This window comes from Anabrus simplex, chromosome 9 (assembly GCF_040414725.1).
Source record: "Anabrus simplex isolate iqAnaSimp1 chromosome 9, ASM4041472v1, whole genome shotgun sequence".
Lineage (NCBI taxonomy): Eukaryota > Metazoa > Arthropoda > Insecta > Orthoptera > Tettigoniidae > Anabrus > Anabrus simplex.
In genome coordinates this window covers 72,011,199-72,033,852 of record NC_090273.1, presented here as the reverse complement: position 1 = coordinate 72,033,852, position 22,654 = coordinate 72,011,199, and the positions used below count along the sequence as shown (strand labels likewise).

At 36.7% G+C, this 22,654-nt stretch overlaps 1 protein-coding gene across 2 annotated transcripts in view; it reads left to right on the top strand.

The window, feature by feature from the left end:
- Tnpo-SR (transportin 3) overlaps positions 1–22,654 on the top strand; it is a 239,055-nt gene that overhangs the window by 71,731 nt on the left and 144,670 nt on the right. For both annotated transcript variants that reach the window (XM_067153792.2, XM_067153791.2), the window contains 2 exons: positions 164–363; positions 20,198–20,337. In XM_067153792.2, coding sequence (XP_067009893.2) covers positions 164–363; positions 20,198–20,337 — 340 coding nt within the window. The remainder of the gene's footprint in view (positions 1–163; positions 364–20,197; positions 20,338–22,654) is intronic.

Genomic DNA, 22,654 nt, shown 5'->3' with positions numbered 1-22,654 from the left:
CATGCTGCTTTATCATTATTTCCCCATTTAGAAGCTGTTAAATCTGTTACAGCACTTCAGCTCTGCATCATCAGATGAAGTTTTTTATTGTAATCTTTTTTCCTGAGTTACGAAGGTTCTTTTTGTTCACCTGTCTAAAGATATATTTTGATCTTGTTCTTAGGAGGGGCTCCTAGAAGATGGAGATGATTTCTCCGACTTCCGTTTGAAAGTAGCGGAGCTCATCAAGGATGTTGTGTTCATTGTGGGTTCATCGAATTGCTTCCGACAGATGTTTGTGAACCTACAACAGACCGGTGTTACGTGGGACACAAGCGAAGCAGCCTTGTTCGTTATGCAAGCTGTAGCCAAAAATATCCTACCGTAAGTAGTCAGTCCTCACTTTTTGGTATTTGACTGTGTTAAATTTTATGAAATGATGTAATGTCATTATATTTAACCCTTGTCAAGCAGAGTACATTTTGGTTGTGTGTGTAATTTAAGTTTCATGATTTTATTTTTATTGTTAACAAACATGAACTCTCCAAAAATGTAAGTAGTTTAGCATAAATAAGCCATTCATACCTAATTTTATCAGAATAGATTGCACATATTCATTTACCGTCTTACTAATAAAAAGTCCTTATACAGTTGTTTAACTCTTGTTTAGTTAAACAGTGAATAAACCCTGTATAAGCGTTTTACATTTTTCTTACTAATAAACGACGTATACGCATTGTATTACTATGCAGCACGTATACACTCGTTTCAAGGCGTAGGAATCTCTTTCTGCAGTTCACTGACGTATTTCGCACGTTCACCGCCTTTATGATCGCTTCTGCTGGTTATCTACGAGCACAACTTTCCGGAAAGTCGCACAGTAGCACGGCATATCGAAAAGGTAGTTGCCACACTAAGTGAGACAGCTGGAAATTGGCTTATACTGATATCAACATTTCTTCAGCTTGCTTGTGTAATGAACGCCAAAAAAAAGAAATGGAACGGCTTAAGAAAAGATCAATAGCTCCTAACTGGGATAGTACGGAAAACGCAAGCAATTGTAATTGAATTGGCGAGTTGAAAAGTGTACCGTACACATTCCAAAATCCTTACTTTTCAGGAGAAAGGAAAACCTATTTTGTAGCTAAACGAAAGGTTTGATCAAAAAAGTTTCTATTAGGCATTTATACATCATATTTCTGCGTATTCAACTACAAAGTATGGAAATCATATTACGTATGGTTTTCAAGTTATGCCATTTTTTATCTCGAGGAATATGTCCCATTTTATAGGTACTCAAGTTTGAGAAAGATCTTTGTAGGGGCAGATAATGTATAATAAACTCGCAATTTCAAAAGTCCATTAAGCAGTAATACATTATTACACAAACATACGCCCAACCATCATTTCTTTTATAACTTAGTTATTCATTGTCATTCCATGAGACAGCTGGAAATTGACTCATATTGATATCAATATTTCTTCAGCTTGCTTGTGTAATGAACGCCAAAAAAGAAATGGAAAAGCTAAGATCAAAAGCTCCTAACTGGGGTAGTACGGAAAATGTAAGCAATTGTAATTGAATTGGCGAGTTGAACAGGGTAGGCCTACACATTCCAAAATCCTTACTTTTCAGGAGAAAGGAAAAACTGTTTTGTAGCTTAAAAGAAAGGTTTGATCAAAAAAGTCTCTATTAGGCATTTATACGTTATATTTCTGGGTATTCAACTGCAAAGTATGGAAATCATATTACGTATGGTTTTCAAGTTATGCCATTTTTTATCTTGAGGAATATGCCCAATTTTATAGGTACTCAATTTTGAGAAAGATCTTTGTAGGGGCAGATAATGTATAATAAACTCGCAATATCAAAAGTCTATTAAGCAGTAACACATTATTACACAAAAATACGCCCAACCATAATTTATTTTATAGTTATTCATTGCCATTCCGTCTCTTTAAAGTGTTTTACTTTACGAAGATGTCTAGCGTCCATAACCTCTGAATGGTGTATGTCTTCTATGTTTAAAATATCGTGAAGATCAACGTTATCGTCCATTCTTTCAATGTTGAATGGATAAGTCGAATATTTCACCTCGATTATATTACTGTAGACAATAAATACCACGAAAATAAATTGCTCACTCGTTTCTTTTTCCGCTACTCGCTGCTATACAACGCTTATACAAGGGTCCTGGTCTGTATAAGCAATACAATGAATAACTATAACAGATGTATACACAGGAAGCTTATATACGGTTTATTAGTAACGAATTTCACATAATCGGTGTATAAACCTTGTATAAAAGTTATACACCGTTTATTAGTAAGACGGTTATTCTGGAATAAATAAGTTCTCAGCTGCTTGTTTTCATGCTAAAGTGACATAAGGCACGCCACACAGTAGTTTTGAACAATGTCACAAAACACTATATTTATTTTACATTCACAAAACTTGGTTGAAATTCACTTTCTTGCCTACTTCATAATTCATTATCCCTAACTACAATACAGTGGAACCTTGATTATCCGTTCCCGGAAACTACATTTTCCCGTATTAATCGTTCAAATCACTTGGTCCTGTGAGCGTCCTAAATAAATCACGTTTTAAAAATCCTTCATTGTCTGTTCCTTGAAGAAACGATTTCTCGCATCAACCGTCCAAAAATTTCAGTCCCATCAACGCTAAATCGTCGATCAAGTGTTTTTCACGAAACTGTATCTCACAAAAGGACAGCTATGCCATAGTTATTTTGGCGTTAACGCCCCATCATTGCAATAATTAGAACAAGTATTGTACCGGAAAAGTGATTGGCGGTGAACTTTCTTAGCAGCGGTCACTAAGTAGGCAAAGAACCATTAGGGCTGTAGTTTGGTTTGGTGTAGGAGTGTTTGTAAGCTTATGATTATACATATTTCATTTTTGTGATATTTAGCCAAATTGTTGATGGTTTTCATTCATTCCCAGATTTTCTGTTTTCCTGTATTGTACGTTTCTTTTTTTTCCATGGTCCCTCCAAAAATGGAGACTCGAGGTCCCACTGTATAATTATTGAAATAAAAATTAATTAACATATATACACAGTTCACTATATCTTTCGCATACCTGCAAACTTTTTCGATTTAGGCAGGAGACTCCCGATTATTCTATTATTTCTCCCGATTTTAGCTTATTTTTTGGTGAACTTCAAACAATTGTTTTCAAATCCCACCATTTCAGCTTTTTTTTTTTACGCCAGTGGTCGGTAGTCCTTCGCTCATTGGCTGCTTTCAACTGAAATATCGAAATTTATTAATGCAAGAAATGTGCGCGAATGTGCGATGTTTATTGAAACCTGTACAGTATATCGCGGCACTTGTATCGATTGTCAAACTCTCATTCTCGCGTGCTATGTTCGTGTTCGTTCACATCAGTCTAGACAATTCTAGAGCCTTTTTAAAAATTAATTTTGCTTTACGTCACACCGCGACAAATAGGTCTTATGGCGACGATGGGGTAGGAAAGGCCTAGGAGTGGGAAGGAAGCGGCCATGGCCTTAATTAATGTACAACCCCAGCATTTGCCCGGGGTGAAAATGGGAAACCTCGGAAAACCATCTTCAGTGCTGCCGACAGTCTAGTCTAGTCTATTCTAGAGACTTTAAAACAATTAATTTTGCTTAACGTCGCACTGACACAAATAGGTCTTATGGCGACGAAGCGGTAGGAAAGACCTAGGAGTGGGAAGGAAGTGGCCGTGGCCTTAATTAAGGTACAGCCCCAGCATTGGCCTGGTGTGAAAATGGCAAACCACGGAAAACCATCTTCGGTACTGCCGGCGGTGGGATTCCAAGTCACTATCTCCCGGATGCAAGCTCATAGCTGCGTGCCCCTAACCGCTTGGCCAACTCGCCCAGTGATTCTGCTGTACAGGCTAGTCGCTAGATGTGGAGTCTTTTTTAGTAATTTAGTGACAGAATATCAATGATAACTACTAGTCTCGCCGTAATTATTACTGCACAAATTCAAAATCTTAATAAAATAAGTCCATAAGATAAAATATCCCCCCCAAAACAGTAACTTCAGGATTTCAGGAGCCATTTGGAGACAATTCTGTCTAATTTTAATTGATCTCATTATAAATAAAATAATAGTCTTGTCTGTACATTGCTCAGAATTTTAAAAGAATGATATTTTTGTACCGGTCGTGACCGCAGTAGCAGGGGGAAATGCACGTTTTAGTTTTCCATAATTTCTGTCTGTAGGTATGTATGTTTGTATGTACAAGTAAAACCTCGTTAATTTGAAGTTGTTGCGACTCAGAAATCTGTCTTCGAATTAGGTGTTTTCGAATTAACCGCCAAATCGTAATACACAAATGCCAACCCTTGCAGCTCACAGAGTTTCCTAAGACCAGTTACTGCATGCAATTAACCTTGATTCACAGTTTAAACCTTTCAAATGCCATGAAGAAACTGATTTCCAAAAGTATCCGTCCATCAACGTGCATTTACAGTATTCAAATAATACACTTGGATAACTCACCAGCAAACTTAACCTCATGCAATGAAATTCTTTTTTAAAAAGAAAAAAATATTCAAAAAACGAGAAAAAATCTATACTGGCTCGCTTGTGCAAGTGCTTTATTCATTGGATTACTGTACTGTATGCATTTTAGATGCCTTGTACTTACACGGAAAGTACCCAATGCCCTTAAAACGTTGTGGCTTATCGAACATTCCTATGACGAGGGGAGAAAGTCACTCACTTCCGTCAGCATTACAACACAGTACAGTGACTATCCTTGTATGATTTCCCGCCATGCCACTTGTCCATGGACGCCTTGTCTCGTAATTCAAAATGCCAACTCTTGTTACGTCACAAAGTATTCTAAGACCCATTAATGCATGCAATCACCTTGATTCTGAGTTTAAATCTTTCAAATGCCATGGAAAGCACTATTTCTGAAATGTATCAACAAGGTGCATTTACATTATTCAATAATGCACTTGGATGAAACACTGGCAAACATTCCTCACGCAACGAAAGAAAAAAAAAACTCAAAGATGAGGACACATTATGCTGGCTCTCCTGTGCAAATGCTTTATCTGTTGGATTACTGTATTGTTTACATTTTTAGATGCCTTGTACTTGCACGGCGTCCTTAAAACATCATGGCTATTCAAACTTTCATATGACGAGGGAAGGAAGTCTCTCGTTTTTGTGTGTATTGCAACAGAGTTCAGTGATTTCCCGGCTGGCACTTCTCTCCTTTAACCCATTGAGCCCTGCATATTTGTTGGATTGAAACTGCATTGGCGCTGGGATTATTTTGGAGGAAATATAGTGTCGCTTCATATCATGAGAAATTTCTTACTTACAAGACCATTAAAGATTTAAATATACATGAAAACAAAACGCTTTCATATCACAAACTGCGGAACAAGGAATACAGTAAAATATTTTATTTTATTAGCATCACAGGACCGTACTCAGTCTGCCTGCTGAGCTGTAACACAGCCTTCTCTTTGCACTTCCTCTTCGATTTCCACATCTATTTGTTCTTCAGGAGCGTTGCTCACACTTGTACTAATATTACTTCTTATTTCACTGAAAAAATTACATTCCTAATCACCATTACTTCCTAAAAGGGGTTATATATCGGTAAATATCAGTTTTATACTGGCAGCCCTTTTGTTTACAAGCGAATCTCAAAGTCTAGAGATAGCCCACTTCAAACTAATATTACCAAGCACACTATTGATATAGCAAAGAACATATAACATTGCAAAGAAAGAGTCCCTACACAAATCACAAAGGCAACTCACTCTGCCATCTTTTGAGGAAAAGTTGTATTACGTAATAAAATGAGACAACGGAACAGTTCCGTGGTCCGGTGTTTGGTCCACCGAGACGAAGCACGGAATGGGTCCGTGGCTCGGGCCCAATGAGTCAAAACCGTAATTTTTTTTGGGCTCAGCATTAAAAAATTTTAAAAATGCAGTTTCATCGGCCCTGACAATATTGTTCGGTGCATACGAATTGATTATATGAGCCACACTTTTTCGCCAACTGTTGGCGTCGCCTGTGTTCACGGATCATGTTTTTTCCGTACACTGCCTGTTACGTGATATTATAAGAATATCTTAACTGTCATCCCTCTCGCTCTTTTTTTGACACATGTACCTACATCATCCTCACTTTTATAATTTGTAATTTATCTTTAAAAAAACTACAATTAAGAGCAATCAGGATCCTGATTTATTATCTTTCAGGTTTGAGACAAAGGCTGAAGATGCCCTTAAAAAAAGGACAAAATATGTTCCTATAATTTACTTCATAAGATTTAATTCTTAATTAAAATCACTCTTTATGTATTGAATAGGTCAAATTAAATAAACATTAATATTTCTCTGACTTTACTCACCGCAGTCGATAATATTCAACTACTGTAATACATATCACGAAATACTGATTTATTTTTGGATTTGGGAACAGCACTTGTTGAACAGACACTCCTTAGATGTGGAGTGAGAATGAGAGAAGATTGAATGCTTGTTTTAAAATAGGATTGGTTTTTTGGAGACCAGGATGATTTGAAGTTATGAAGGGTACTGAGTTCGATTGCTTGGGGGTTCTGGAGATGTGATGTCTGGTAGTTAATAGTGTGGAATAACCCCTTGCTGTAAAAGGCCTTCATCGAGTTGTTGTACGGGCACGTACTCTGTCCATGCGTGCCTACACGGTAAGTCGTATGCATGTATGTACGTACGTATGTCTAACCCTTGTCCTGTTTCTCTGTGGGGTTGGATATGAAGTGAGGTGAATCTTCATAGAGAGTTTTTATGACCGGATGCTGTTCCCTACATCAGCCTTATCAGAGGAATTAATGAGATAAAATGTGGCATAATATATGATAGGGAGGCAGAGGGTGAAAGTGGTTTTTCTAAAATAATTATGTTAACAATTGGGATTATTTGGGAAGAGGTTGGCAATGACTTTATTTCCCTGCAACATTCAAGTCTTCGTTCCTGTTCCCGTACACAGAGACTCTCACTCGTGGCTTCATACCTGTTTGGCCAGTCACAGAAGTAAGCTGTGTTTTTGGTGTTTGCAGTTCACAAGTGAATATTTGTATGTCAAGAAAAACCTAAATATAGGTTGTTACTTTTCATATACAGCAAGTGAAAAATAAAAAATAATTGAAGAAGCCAAAAAAAAAAAAAAAAGCTCCAGAGCTGTAGGTAGGAAATACTATGTTAGCAACCGCACATGCGGTACACACCAACTGGAATAATAAGGTGACCTGACTTGGAATTGATACTTAAGTAGGTGAAGATCGCATGGCACCCGATTATTTATTTATTTATTTATTTATTTATTTATTTATTTATTTATTTATTTATTTATTTATTTATTTATTTATTTATTTATTTATTTATTTATTTATTTATTTATTTATTTATTTATTTATTTATTTTGCCCAATTACAATGTTCACAATATACAATACAATTAATAGTTACATTACTAAACATTAAATGAAAAAAAGACAATACAAAGAATACAATGAACTACCCAAACAATACAAAGTTGGTAATACAAAAAAATGTACAGTTACTACATTAATAATTATTTCACAGTGGTGCCAAACACAAAGTAACACATTCAGTTATACAGTTAAATTATACAGTCTTAGTCTTAAAACATGACACATGACACATGACACATTATGCAAAATAATATTCTAAAAAGAGAAATAAAATGCTAATACTTACTGTCAAGAATTTCAAGATGTGCGCTATGTGGAATGCACTTGATGTTATACCAAAGACAACGTCTTGTGGAGCGAGAAGAATGGGAATGACGTTACTGGTGATGATGCCTACGACAGAATAAGCAGAGATGAATGTTAGGAAAAGTACATATGTATCAATGACATCATATTATTTCATTTTTTAAGCTGTCAGGTAGATATCCTCACTGGATATAGCTCTGAAGATTTGCTGATTGTATTTTTTGTCTACGCTGTATTTATTCATGTACCCTTTTCTTTGATATATGAATAATAATAATAATAATAATAATAATAATAATAATTGTTTAAGTGTGAAAAGTCACTTCTAAGTGGAGAATAAGTTATTAATTATTACACTGGGAACTCTCATGGTGGAGAAAGCAACACCGTTCCTATATTCTGATTCTGCGGAGTTGCCCATGAGTGTGGTGGAATTTTAACTCATGTAATAAAATAAAATTATGAATAGTATGCAAGTGATTTGGGATTTTAAATTATTTTTTCTTTGTTCTCTGCAGAAGTTTGGTGCATGGATTGAGTATATAAGGTATATGTCGCTCCTTTTAGCTGTCTTACCTAAACATTTCAAATTAAAAGATTTGTGTATTAAAACATTTTCCAGCACATCCTTAGTCTGGTTGAAATAATCTTAATTTTGTTGGGAAGAAAATTATAACTTGAGAAATTTTTATTATTGGAAAGAATTTCCTATTCACTCTGCAATGTTTGGATGTGAGAGTGGCCAACTTGGAAGCATTTATAGTTCAGTATTGTGCAATGGGGAACATTTGTGTAGGTGGTAATGTTATATTAAGTGATGAGGCCTGGTTTGTTTATAAACCTTGAGACTTGGACTACTGTCAAGTGTTCTAAAATTAACAGAGTTGACTCACTTTGTTATATGTTGCCTTGGGGTCTTTCTAACAAAAGGTTTTACTATTCATAAAACTTATTACAGATGTACTCTTAAATTATACTTGAGATATACAGTCACTCAAAGAAAGAAGAGCGTATGATATTGTTCAAGTTTCTTGCAGGTACACTTCTCAAAAACAATTTAACATGTAGACATAATCCTTGTGGGTATCCACAGGGTTTGTATCTACATGGGAGGTGAATTATATTTTGCTAATAATTAAAAATAAATATAATAAAATATTAAATAGGGGAAACGTACAATATTATGCTCTCATTCTTCTTTTAGTGACTAATTTGAAGACGTAACATTTTGAAGAAGCGTAGAAACTTGGTACTGTAATTGTTTCTATGCTACTATCCTCATCTGCAGCTTTTTGTTTTTTATATGTATTATTATTATTATTATTATTATTATTATTATTATTATTATTATTATTATTATTATTATTATGAATGGCATCTATATTACATACAGAAATACTTTTATTACGATTGCTACAGGCTGCAATTAATGTAGACCTAAACTAGTTTTGATTCTTCAAAATCCTTAACCTAAATATCACTTATAATGCTGCATAGCTTCATAGCCTGAGCCCCGCCATGTACAGAAAGACATTAATAAATAAATAAATAAATAAATAAATAAATAAATAGTTCATGAACTCGCTAACGTTGCACGTCATACTCCTAGGCAAGGATGGACTTTGTGCAAGACATACTCACTACAGTTGCTTTCATTATTCAGTATTCAATTAATTTTACATCATGCACTAAATATGTGTTATGTGATTGAAGCTTTCAAACCTGATCTAGTCTTCATTATCAGGATTGTTGCAATTTATGGCCACATGCATCTTAAGGTTGTTGAATGTGAATATTCTCCTGTTGTCGTTGAGTATCATCTAATAGTGAGAAAAACTTCTTTCAACATAACAAGATGTAACGGGAGCGTACTTGAATACAGTTGAATCGTTTGGAGGAAAATTCGTCGAAATCTGCAGACAAATAACTGCAGAATTGCCTTTGCTTCCGTGAAAAAAATTGCCCGGTTTCCAGGAATTGACCCAACCTGCAAACAGTAGCTCTTAGCTGCTAGAAACATTCCATACGCTACTTTTCAATTGTTCTTCAGTATAAGTGTATTCCAGTCTATCCTGAAAACTAATTTCTAGACCTTACTCGGATTTTTAAAAATCATTCAAATGAAAATTACGAAGATATGTTGTTATAATGAGATTTTGTTCAAAATATGCCAGTAAACTTAAAAAAAAAACTAAATACGCATTTATATGCCCAATAAAATTGTTTAATTTTGGTTATCAGGCTTGGAAACATGTTGAAAATATAGGACTACATGATATAAATTTAAGGAAAATAATATGACTTGTCATAGAAATTCGCCCCATAATAATAATAATAATAATAATAATAATAATAATAATAATAATAATAAATATGAAAATCCACAGCCTGCCTCCAGTCATTCGACCGGGTCGGAATGGAATAAATAAAGCCCCCATCTAGCAGTGAGGGTAGGAATTGTGCTGGCTGCCGAAGCCTGTTGCACTCCTCTGGGGCAACGATTAATGAATGACAGATGAAACAAAGTGATAATGGAGAGTGTTGTTGGATTGAGTTATAATGGGGAAAACCGGAATACCTGGAGAAAAACCTGTCCCACCTCCAGTTTGTCCAGCATAAATCTCGCATGGAGTGACCAGGATTTGAACCACGTAACTCAGCGGTGGGAGGCCAGCACGCAGCTTCCTGAGCCACAGAGGCTCTTATTATTATTATTATTATTATTATTATTAAAGGCATTCAGTTGGAGTATACCTTGGTGGGAATGTCTGCGTACGATAGGATAGCAATGAAATTAAATCAAAGCATAAATTACATAACAAAAAAACATCATAATCATCATAGCGTAATCCCATGGTTGCTGGGTCCGCTCTTCGGATCTGTGAACACCGCTTCTTTAGATCAGATCTTCAGGGTGCAGGCTGCAAATCCTTAATAACCATAGGAATGCCAACCTGTTTATTTTATTGTACTGAATACCAGGGAGGGGGATTCTTTGATATCACCAATTAATGTCAAGTTTCTAGGAATATATGTTGTTTATTATTGGCGATATTTATACAAACAGCATTTAACAATATTATCCTTTAGACTTTCACGGCCTGTGTAACTATTCATGAAGTATATTTTAGGCTTATGCCATGTAATTAATTATAAACACACACTACGCGTTTCAAAAAGAACCTTGCCTTTCTTCATCAGGAGACAACAGTGAAATGAAACGACGCATAACAGGTTGCTAGGAGAAAGCAACAAGGAACTTTAAATGGTGCCCTAAGATGTAAAAGGGACGCCATTTTAGCCCCATGCTAGAGACAATGAATGGTAACAGTAAAACATCATCCTCTAATGGTTCTGATAATAGGTAGCCATGATTCACTGAGGTTGTAGCCTGTATCATGGTTGAAACTATCTGGGTGTTTACGTATTTCAAACGCCTCCCTGATAATTCTTGGGAAATATTTCTTTATACGGGCAAGAACATCCACTTCTTGGAACAAGACATCATGACCAGGTGTTAAGGCATGATCAGCAACAGCTGATTTATTAGGTTGGTTGAATCTGATACACCTTGTATGTTCTTTGATGCGAGTACATACCGTTCTCGAAGTCTACCCAATATAAACCTTGCCACAAGTACAGGGAACTCTGTAGATACCAGGTTGTTGCAATTTAGGCAAACTATCCTTAGTTGGTCGCAAGAGTTGCCTAATCTTAATTGATGTTCCAGTTGGTACATCGTACCTACGTAAGATTTTAGCAGTACGATCCGTCGTGTTATGTATGTTAGGTAGGTTAGCAGTTCCTTTTACATCTTTTTCCTTAATAATGTCCGATTATGGGTCGATTTCAGAACCGTTGAGATCAAAGTTCTGCTGCGACCATTGCTCTCAAAGGTGGTTCTCAAGGTGTTGTAGAACTGACACTTCACAAATCCTCCTGGCCCTGGTAGTCAGAGTTGTAAGGATACCATGTTTCTGGACAGGGTGATGGTGAGAATCTGCGTGGAGATATCTATTGGTGTGTGTAGGCTTACGATAAACGCTGTTCCTGAAGATCCATCCTCTTTCTTGGTATTTTGCCGTCATATTCCATTTCCATGGTGAAACAAATGGAAGGGTGCTGGCGATTAAGGTGATCCAGAAAGTGACCAAGATTCTCTTCACCTTCCGTCCATACGACGAATGTATCATCCACATGTTGCCACCAGATCTTCGGGTTGCAAGGTGCCGCCGACAGAGCTTTCTCATTTAAGTTTTCCATGAAGAAATCAGCCACAACAGGAGAGAGAGGAGTTCCCATGGCCATACCATCTCTCTGTTCATAATATTTCCCATTCCATAGAAAGTAGAAGGACGTCGTACAGTGATAGAAAAGCCGTGTGATCTCTTCAGTAAAAATATCATTAATGTGTGACTTATTTATGTTGGTACTAGATTAGAAATAATAATTTTATAAAAATGTGTAGTGGTACATATATTTTGGGACAAATACCTGACTAGTGCAGCTCCTGAATGAACAGTAAGAGACTATACCAAGTGATGGAAACAGTAAAGGCCGTAGATAGATTGGCAGTTAGAGAATATAATATTTCGAAGAGTACTTAGTCAAAGTAAAAAGTTGGAACAGTAATAACTTATAATTAAAGATCGAAGCACAACTAGCAGACAGAGTTAGCGCGAAGCATTGCTGAGACAATTCCAGAAGGTCATGCATGGTAAGTACAGTGATGACAAGGAAAAATGGGGAGTAATAGAATAGTCTGGAATATTCGTAATAACAGAATTAATTGCAAGATATATTTATAACACCATTAAAAGGAACAAGATCATTACATTGAGTGAGATTCACATAAGTCAACACCATGCGATACAGTGGGTTTTGTTTTGAACATGAAATTTAAATACATAACAAGAACTTTTAGAAATTTGATCATATAGACCGTGACTAGACTTCAGGATCAAACATAAGTTTTATCGAACCCAAAGGAAATTATTAAAGATAACAATTTAATACCAAGAAAGTAAGCACAATTGATAAACACTACTATTTACGACAATGAAATGCGAAGGCCACTTTCCAAATTTAAGACCACTAGGGTTGCCGTTAAAAGATTAAATGACTTATAAAAGAAATAAGGACTGGCAGCAAATTTAATAAGGCGTGGTAGAAGGGGAAGTTGAAGGATTGGCGAGGGAGAGATAAGGAAAGATTAGGCTGCATTAATTTTACAAAGTTGTTTCACCATGCACATATAAGGCGTAAAAATGGTTCCATAGCTGACAGTCGCTCATTTAATTAAACTCCAAGTGTTCGTCTACGAAGAGAGTCTTGCGGCATACTGTCCGAGATTTAGATTTAAGTTCAAAAAGAACTCAGCACTCAAATTCCCACACTAGAGGGCTGAAGTCCAAGTGGCGAATGGTGCCTGAAGGGCATAATTAAAGGAAAGTAGCAAAGTACTGCATGATGAAATTGCTCGCCCAGCCTGACGTCGATAGTTCAGACGAAGCGTTGCAAGTAAAATGAAAGATCGCAATGGACCAGCCGTTTGTGAAACAGAACTGCTCCCTCCACACCAGTTGATCACTCAATGCATGACTGCTAGTTCAAAGCCAGCGCACACTTTTATAGTCAAAGGTAGCGGAGTCGAGAACATACGAGAGGTGAGCATGATGTAGGCGTGACGTGGAAGAAGGAGGGGTAAGGAGCAAGAGCAGCAGAACAGTCTATAGTCGGCTGGGTAAGCAGATGGAGCAAACGGTGCAGGATAAATCAGATGTAGCAATAAACACAGCAGCAGGCCGGCGAAGTTGTCAGATGGTAAGGTAAAACACTGAAGTAGTAGATATGTAGGTAGCATGTAATAAATGAGAGACATAACACCATCAACAGGTACTCTCGTAAACAGATACACCACGTCAAGACTCACCAAGATATCACCTGGCTGAAGTGATATACTTTTTAACTTCTCAATGAAGTGTGTGGAATCCTTAATTTAGGAAGGGGTGTTACCCAGGAGTTGTTGAAGTAGACTACCTACATATTTAGAAAGGGCATATGCTGGAGAACCAATCCTACTAACCATAGGCCTAAGAGGAACACCTTCCTTATGTATTTTGGGTGTTTACAAACTGAAATGTGCTAGTTGTTTAAGAACTTATATTGGACAAATAGGAAGAAACTTCATTACAAGATATCAGGAACATACCAGAGCCAAGAAATACAACAGATACTCGGCCATGAGCGAACACAACAGACTCCAATCACATGTTTACAAACATAGACAGTGACCTTAAAGTACTGAAAACTGTAAATAAAGGCTATTTATTGAACATATATGGAGAAATTTACATATATCTAGACCAAAGGAACAATCCAACAAATAATATCACTGAGCTTTCTGAGAAGTATAACATCTTATATGAATAACTAATAAAAGCGAGAGTTAGGAAAAAACATCAGACTAACATGTCACACGCTCGTTGACACTGAGGTCATTCACCCTACTTCCCCTCCACACTCCCCTCTCAGCGTAGAAACCACCAGTACGTGTTTTAAATCAGATACACAGTTACCTCGGTAGAAGCAAGTCCTTCTCCGCACATCGGGACCAATAATAGGGAGTAAGTAACACAATTATATTACATTATATTCATTTCATCTTCCATTTCTTGTTACTTACACTTAGTTTTTCATTTTTTTTTTTTTTTTCAGATAAAATAATATTCATTACTACAAAGAACTTTACCACTACGGCACCGAGTTGACTTTAAATTCTGAAGTATTCAATATATATACTATCTAAGGAATGCATATCAAAGATCTAATAAATCTTTCATCAAGAGATATAAATCAAGTGTGCTATCCACAACAGTTGATCATTTAAGATTTTATAAAGCACAACTGTTATTTCCCAAGAATATTATCAAGAGTTTAATGGACAATTCAACTGGTTTTTATTCGATCGTATGACTTCCAATTGTAACAAAATTTCTAAGATCTTATTTCAAATGTCGTACCATACATCAATATTTTAATGTGTCTTTCCAATTTTAATAATATCTATTTGATATATTAATGTTAATTTATTATAGATGATGATGTCCCTTAGGGGATGAAACCTGTACTAAATATAATAAATTATATATTGTATTGAATAGGCAGACCACTTGGTTATAATATTTATGTTTATCTAAAATATTCACTATTTGTACAGATGGAGGAGTACCGTAAAACTACCTCTACCGGGTTTGTTGGCCGTGCGGTTAGGGGCGCGCAGCTGTGAGCTTGCACCCGGGCGATAGTGGGTTCGAAGCCCATTATCGGCAGCCCTGAAGATGGTTTTCTGTGGTTTCCCATTTTCACACCCTAATTAAGGCCATTTCCGCTCCCTTCCAACTCCCAGCCCTTTCCTATCCCATCATGTCGCCATAAGACCTATCTGTGTTGGTGCAACGTAAAGCCACTAGCCAGAAGAAAACTACCACCTCTCTCCACAGTCTGTACCTATTTACACAGACGAAAAGTTACATGTTGTCTAATGGCAACACTATGCAGTAGAGGGTTAACAACTTATTTTACATTCCTTACAATCAACTAAAGAGATCTTTCAGTAATGACAGAGCTTATTTCAACTTGGGTCACGTTATCAGTTGTCAACTTTTCAACAACTTGCCTACAATTAAACAGCTGACTGATCTATCATTAAAATGCAAATATTTTCAATGTTCTACTTTGTCTAGTCACTCGAGATGGTTCTGCAAAGTAAACTTGACCAGTTTTTGTCACATACCTGAACTTAGAAATGTCACTATCCTTAGAAAGGTCATTCTCATCTGGTAAAGTATTGCCACTTTCCGAGTAGGAACAATCACTTCTATCTTCATTCATGAAATTGATATTCTCAGGCCCGTCTTGATTTTTACTTACAGTAATGTCACTGTTGTCATTCTCAGATGAATTAGATAACATGGAGAATATTTCAGTATCTGTCAGGTGCAAATTACTCATTGTGAATGCTCTTGGAGTAGACACAGAGCTATGCACTTTATATCCAGTTAATAATGCCTAGTAGCAGTGAACAATGAGTTGCACAACAAATTTTACTCTGTGGCCAACAATGCTGTAAGTAAAGAAAAGTAAAGAAAAAGGCTGCCAATATATAATAAGACATTTGTCTGCCGGAGAAAGTCATTCGGGAATGGACAAATGCACTAGATGACAATTCTGGATTAAAAATCGGCTACAAAAAAGACAAGTTAACAGTCACTTGCTTAGCCTTCGCAGATGACCTCACACTCTTAGCTTCAAGTATGGAAGAAGTTACGTACCAGCTATCCTCCCTCGAACACATAGCAGCTAAAGTAGGGCTGAAGATCGTTGTCAACAAAACATAATTTCTGACCAACATCAGAGAAGCACCCAACTTCATTTCTTTGAGGGACAAAATAATACAAAAGGGCAACTCATTCAAATATCTTGGAGAATGGATAACCCCAAATATTAATGAGGAGTTTGCAATGACTTTGGAGAATACGTGACAAATGAAATGCGACAGCTTGACAATTATTTTAGGTACAAACTGAAGACTGGCATACAACAATGTATATTACAAATTAATAATTAATTTGCAGCAAAGAGGTTTGGTGTATCAGCTCCATTGCCAACAGTTCTGATGTCACAGACAACAACAGATGTAAATGTTCTACCCTTACATGACTATTATGTTCTGCATCCGGAAAATGAACAGATTCATTAAAATCATAGTCTAAAATGTATCCACAATGACAATAAAGTAACATTTATATATCTTTAAGTAGTCTTCTTTCATCACGCTGTAAATAACATCACAAACTTCAGGTATTACACGTGAAATAGTGTATGTCAGTATCCAGAATAGATACATCAATGATTGATACCTGTCACCTGTAACAAAACAAAATGTAGGAAATTACAATAAGCTAAAAGAACCGATTCTTTACGTGTACAGTATAATTCCTTTTTTTTTTTTTAAACGACTTACCGGATGCTAAATATCTGAATGTCAACACAAGGCGTTCCAGCGGTGATATTAATTTTCTCATTAGTGTGTCTTTTTGTTGTATCAGCATACAACAACTCTTCTCAGCGGATATTCATAATCAGTCACTAACATTCGCAGGAAATTCTTGTAGAAGACTTGATCTCCCATGTACAATTCCTGTAGCAAGTTATTAACAACTCCACAATGTTCACGACCTAAAATCCATTCCCTCACCCAACATTTCCGTTTCGCTCTTTCGCTTCATCACTGTAATAAAATCAGCGATAAGCAAGCCGCCGATAACACCTCGCCTGAAGACGTGCTTGCTACTATCAACACTCACATCCGCTAGAACGGCTGACTTGGAAAGTTGAATGCGAGAAAACTTGTGCCACTTCAGTAGCATGGTGTAAACACTTGGTGCAACATTTGAGCGCGCAAGTTTTCGTGTTGGGCAACAAGAAAAAAAAAAAAGCAGCTCTGTGTGCTGTGTGCAAACAGTGCGTGCCATTTTTCTTGCGCAACACAAAAGTGGCACGCAAGTTATGTTGCATCGTGGACGAGTACCTTTACTTACTACTTATTGTATAGCTTTTAGTGTCAGGAGTGTCCTAGGACATGTTCAGCTCGCCTGGTGCAGGTCTTTCTATTTGAATCCCACAGATGACCTGCGCATCTGGATTTATGATGAGGATGGTGAGTTAGGGAGAGGGTGAAACCCAGTGTCAGCACGTAGCCTATTCCTGTTGAATAACATCAAGGGATGTGCTCAGAGCTGTACGTCCCCTTCTGACGGACGAATCACCATCAACAGTATCATATGCCCTCACTCCATATGAGTACTGTGGAGAGGTTTGGTATTTAATCCAGGCTTTTGACACGCAATCTAGTGATTAGAAATTGTATACCACCACCTCTCTTACCCTGCCAGCCAACATTCTGATGGTGAAGATTTTTCGACTTATAGCACTCGAACTGGCTAACCATTGTGCCAGAGGATAGACTTGATCCTTAATGATTACGGCCAGATTCTAGAAATCAGCTTTGCCAGGTGCAGCAGGTTTCACCTCATTTTATGGTACTCCCATACTACAGTACAGTACAATGAACTGAAATAGATTTCAAGAGATACTCGTGTACTTTCATTTTAGTGACAACTATCTGATATACCCGTGCTTCGCTACGGGATTCTACATTGTACACAGATTATAGGTTAGGTAGTATACACATTGTGAGTAAGACTATTCAATTGTATAGCTCTTAACGTTGTCCTAGAAACGCAATGGGGAAATCACCAAACGTCCTTTCTCATATGAAGACTGGGTTAGGGAATTTTCATTGTAATGGTAGGCCTGCTTGCCTACTATCAGTCGCAATCAGGTTGGGGAGTTTCATTATAATGGCAGACACTCACTCTCCACCTGCCTGTTTACATCCTCAGAAAGACTGTCTTAGTGTTTTTCCCAACTGAAATGAACATAGGTCATTACAATGACGTCAGTAGGAATGGCACGAGTAAAAGCAATGCTTTCATATGAACTACTCGATCAAATTAAAAACCACACATGTTCTCACTTTTAACGAACAGTACTACGCTGCCGATCTAACAGTCCAAAGTTCCAGAGCTGGAATGACCAGGTGGCAGACAGCCGTGATCTGAGAACACTCTTCGTCTTTTTTTGCAGGAGGGGGGTGAATAGTGGAGAGTCCCAGGGTAACTATGACTTTTTACTAATCTGTTTCCTAGGAGTACCCGATGAGTTGGAAAATCTCGGTTCACAACACTGGCAGCGGAAAAATCTATCTGACTTGGAGGAAAATGTTTCCTAATTTGAAATAAAATGAATGTAGAATTTAATAAACGTGAAAAGGAAGAAGCTTTTCTTAAGAAACTGCTCTTTCAGGGTTGAATTTTGAGTTATTTAGTGAATTGTGGTGCTACAATTTGGAATAGGCTTAAATTGTAATTATAGACCAGGTCATACGACTACTACTACTACTACTAAGTGAGAGCCTCTGCCTTAAGTTTGCACACTGCTCATTCAAAACAGCGTGTCAGTGTAGGGATCGAATAGCTGGAATACTATGATGAACCAGTGTGTTATGTATCAGCAGTATCAGAAAATGTACGAACCAGAGCAATGTCATGCTAAAGAAGAAAGTTTTCTAATTCCTCAGCTATTTCCTGCCAGTATTGAGTCAGGCTGTTATACTCAGTACGCACCAGTAATCCCATCTATCGGAGTTGAGCGGCAGCATAAGAGACAAAGAACATCACAACAAACAGTGTTCTCTGTAATGCTATTGTTGATCAATGTTATGCGCTTTCGATATTGTAGGTCTTTTTTTAGTTTTCTTCCGACTCTGAAATACCACTCTTATCATAGTCGGTACGGTAAAACCGAATAAAACACAAATGATCGGAAATTGTATTCTCTATAACTTTCGTTATGTAGTACTTTTCGATGGGACCAGTAACATAGGTATTTAAAAATTAAATTTTAGGCCCCTTCCCCTAAACTGCAATTTCATCCGGGGTGATTAAAATTGTTTATAACTTAGACTGTAGTTTCTTATTCCCTGACTCTTTATACCGATTTTCATTAAATTCTGCTAACCCATTTTCTCGTGGCTCAACGTTGATATGGACTTGGCAACAAAAATACAAACCCATGAATATTTGTGTTATCATGGCGGGTACGGTAACAATGTATGACATAAATGATCGGAAATTTAATTCTGTATAACTTTAGTTACGCAATATTTATCGATAGGACCACTAATAATATAAATATTTGAGAGTAAAATTTTAGGCCTTCCCCTAAACTACCATTTCACTCAGCGTGAATAAAATGATTTATAGCCTAGATTGTAGCGGCTCACCCCCCGACTTCACATACCGATTTTCATTAAATTCCCTACAGCTGTTTTCTCGTGATGCGTGTACATACATACACACATACTGTACATACATACATACATACAGACAGACAGACACTACGGAAAGGTAGAAAGTGCATTTCCGTGTTACTGTGGACATGACCGATACAGAAATACCATTCTTTTCCAATTCTGAGCAATGTACAGACAAAATTCTTATTTTATATATATAGATAGTGTGGCCACTAATTGTGCAGTAAATTTCATCACGATAAGTAGAAGGTTAGTGAAGCTAGGCTAATTTGTTTCTGTACATGCACTTTAGCATTAATTTGCTCTGGAAATGGTAGAGCGCAGGGGATGTGTTGTGTGAGGAGTAGCAATGTGTTAAAAAGTGGCACCCTGTGTACTGCAGGTTGGCCACCCCTCATAGTCTGTTTAGTCAAGCTTGATAAATAACCATGTTGTCTATCTTTCAGCATTTGCACCAAATATTACTGCCATTTTGATCACATACTTACTCTTGTGTCTTGACAGGGAGGAGAACGACGTGGTGCCTAAGGTGGTAGAAGCTATCCTACATCTGCCCGAGAACACTCACATAGCTGTGAGGTATACATCTTTACTGCTTCTGGGCGAGCTGTGCGAATGGATTGAGCGACATCCACAGTCTTTAGGTACTGGCAACCATTCCGTGTATTTCACTAGTGAAGCCAAAAGAGTGCCAAGCAACAGCATCTTAATTTAACACATTCAGAACACAGAAGGGCAAATGCCTGGTTCAGCCATTTCCATCCCTCCCCTACCTTCTAAAAGATACATTACAAAATTCAGCATTGCTTCTACATCAGTAGCACGATCTATTGCTTGGAAATATGAAATTTTGTGCATACTACTAGAGAGTAGACGTTAAAGGCATGATATCTAGTATCATATTAGAGACTCCCAACACTGAAGTGAAGGAATTTAAAAAGGATGGTATATGGGACACTGTTATCATAAATATAGGAGTTTGAAAAACTGGGTTTCAGCGCAGTACATTTTTATGTCAGGTTTTTTAACTATTTTTATTATGAACATTAATCCTAATAAAAGTTTTAGGGTCACAATTTGGTTTCCTGGTGTGCATGGTTGATTTATATTTTTTTTTTTAAGGCTACAGTGCCACACTTACCACTTCCCTCCCGTACAGGTCTGTCATTAAAAAAGAATTTAACTACATTGACTATATTTACTGTAGATAGGGGACTAGTTGGACAATAACTAGGATGATGTTTATCTGATGTTTCACTTTGTTCTGTTGGCCTATTTCTTTTGGGAACTGGGTTACGCTGTCAGTACTGTCCAAATTCAATTCAGGAATAAGTTTGTCACCAGAATCATAATTGTACAATGTATCTAACATTTCTTTGACTGTTAGAAATTTTGTTTTATAAGCCATACTTACAAACTTGTGACAGCACGCATGAAATGTCTGACAGATATTGAAATCTCTATCTTAAGTACTTGTCCTTGATGTGCTAGGTGCTACTGAGATTTTTATTCCAAGAATATGGGGGTTAAACTGCAGACCAGACCAGACCACACCACACTATCTGAGCAATAACACTAAGAAAAAGTCAGAAAAATCTATAGGTGTTAAATATGAACTGATTTCTTTATGTGAAATCTCATGACGTCCACGGTCCGCTATATGAGGAGAAGCTTAAAAATGTCTTTTGAGAGTTTATAGATATCTTTAAATCATACCACTTGCAGAAACAGTTTATTAACAACTTATGAAGATTCATCCATTCACTGCACATGACGTACAGGCATATTTTGTTTTAATTTACTACTTATTTAATTTTTAGTACTATGTCATTGAATTTTTATTGACCCCCATAACAATGAACATTTTTGCGAACATGTTTTATAATAATACAGTTTCTGGTATTTCAGCTGTTTATTCAATAATACAAACTGCTTTCCATTTTCACTTCCAGACAAATGTCAGAACAATTCCTGTTCAGGAACCACAGCTGATTCGTTCCACCTCCTTACCCAATATCATTCATCTTCATAAGCTCCTCAACTGAGGTTGATGACAGGAAGGGCATTCTGCCATAAAAACATGACCTATATTTTCATTTCACCTCATCCCTGACCCCGTATCAGAAAACAGTACCAAGGGGTAGACACATACATTCAATAATACAAACTAACATTGATCAGCAGTTACAACAATATTTTGATATACTGTACACCTTTTCAGTTCATTAATGTCTTGTTATGTAAAAGGAAGTTAACATAAATTAGCAGTGAAATTAATACCTTATTTACTTGCCTATAGGACCCCCATTTTTCGTAATTTATAATTTTTTCAATATTTACTTCCAGAATTTGGGGGAGTAGTGATGTAAAATACCCAGGTATTTATAAATCGGGGTAAATAACCAGGGTATATACTCGGATAAATACCCAGTTTGGGTAAATACCTGGGTACAGCAGAATTCCATTAGTCCGGCATCCAATAGTTCGGAACGCCTGATGGTCCGGCACCATTCCAGGATTTTTAATATTATTATCTCTTAATAATGATCCCTCCTGAACAATTTGATGCATTTGTCGAAAACCATTGGAAGTGTATTTTTTATTTCAAAGTAAATAGTGCAAATGTATCTGATACAATCCAGTTGTTATGCATTGACTTACTTAAATATCTCTATCTCTGAAAATATTCAGTCTGGAAGGCTGTGTGCTACACTGAGTACTGGAAAGCCAACCATATGATAAAAAACCAGATTTAAAAAATTGAATGTATGTGCCACGTTCAAAAACAGATGGGAACATGCCTTCAAAAATTGAAGCAGACAGAAGGAAAAGAGAAGTTGTAGATGGAAAGTCTCTAAATGGTAAAGGAAGACTTACAGATAAAAATATCGATGAACTTTGGCATTATTATGGAATGACAATAAGAAACAACACGATTGAAAAGAGGAGCGTGTTGTTAAA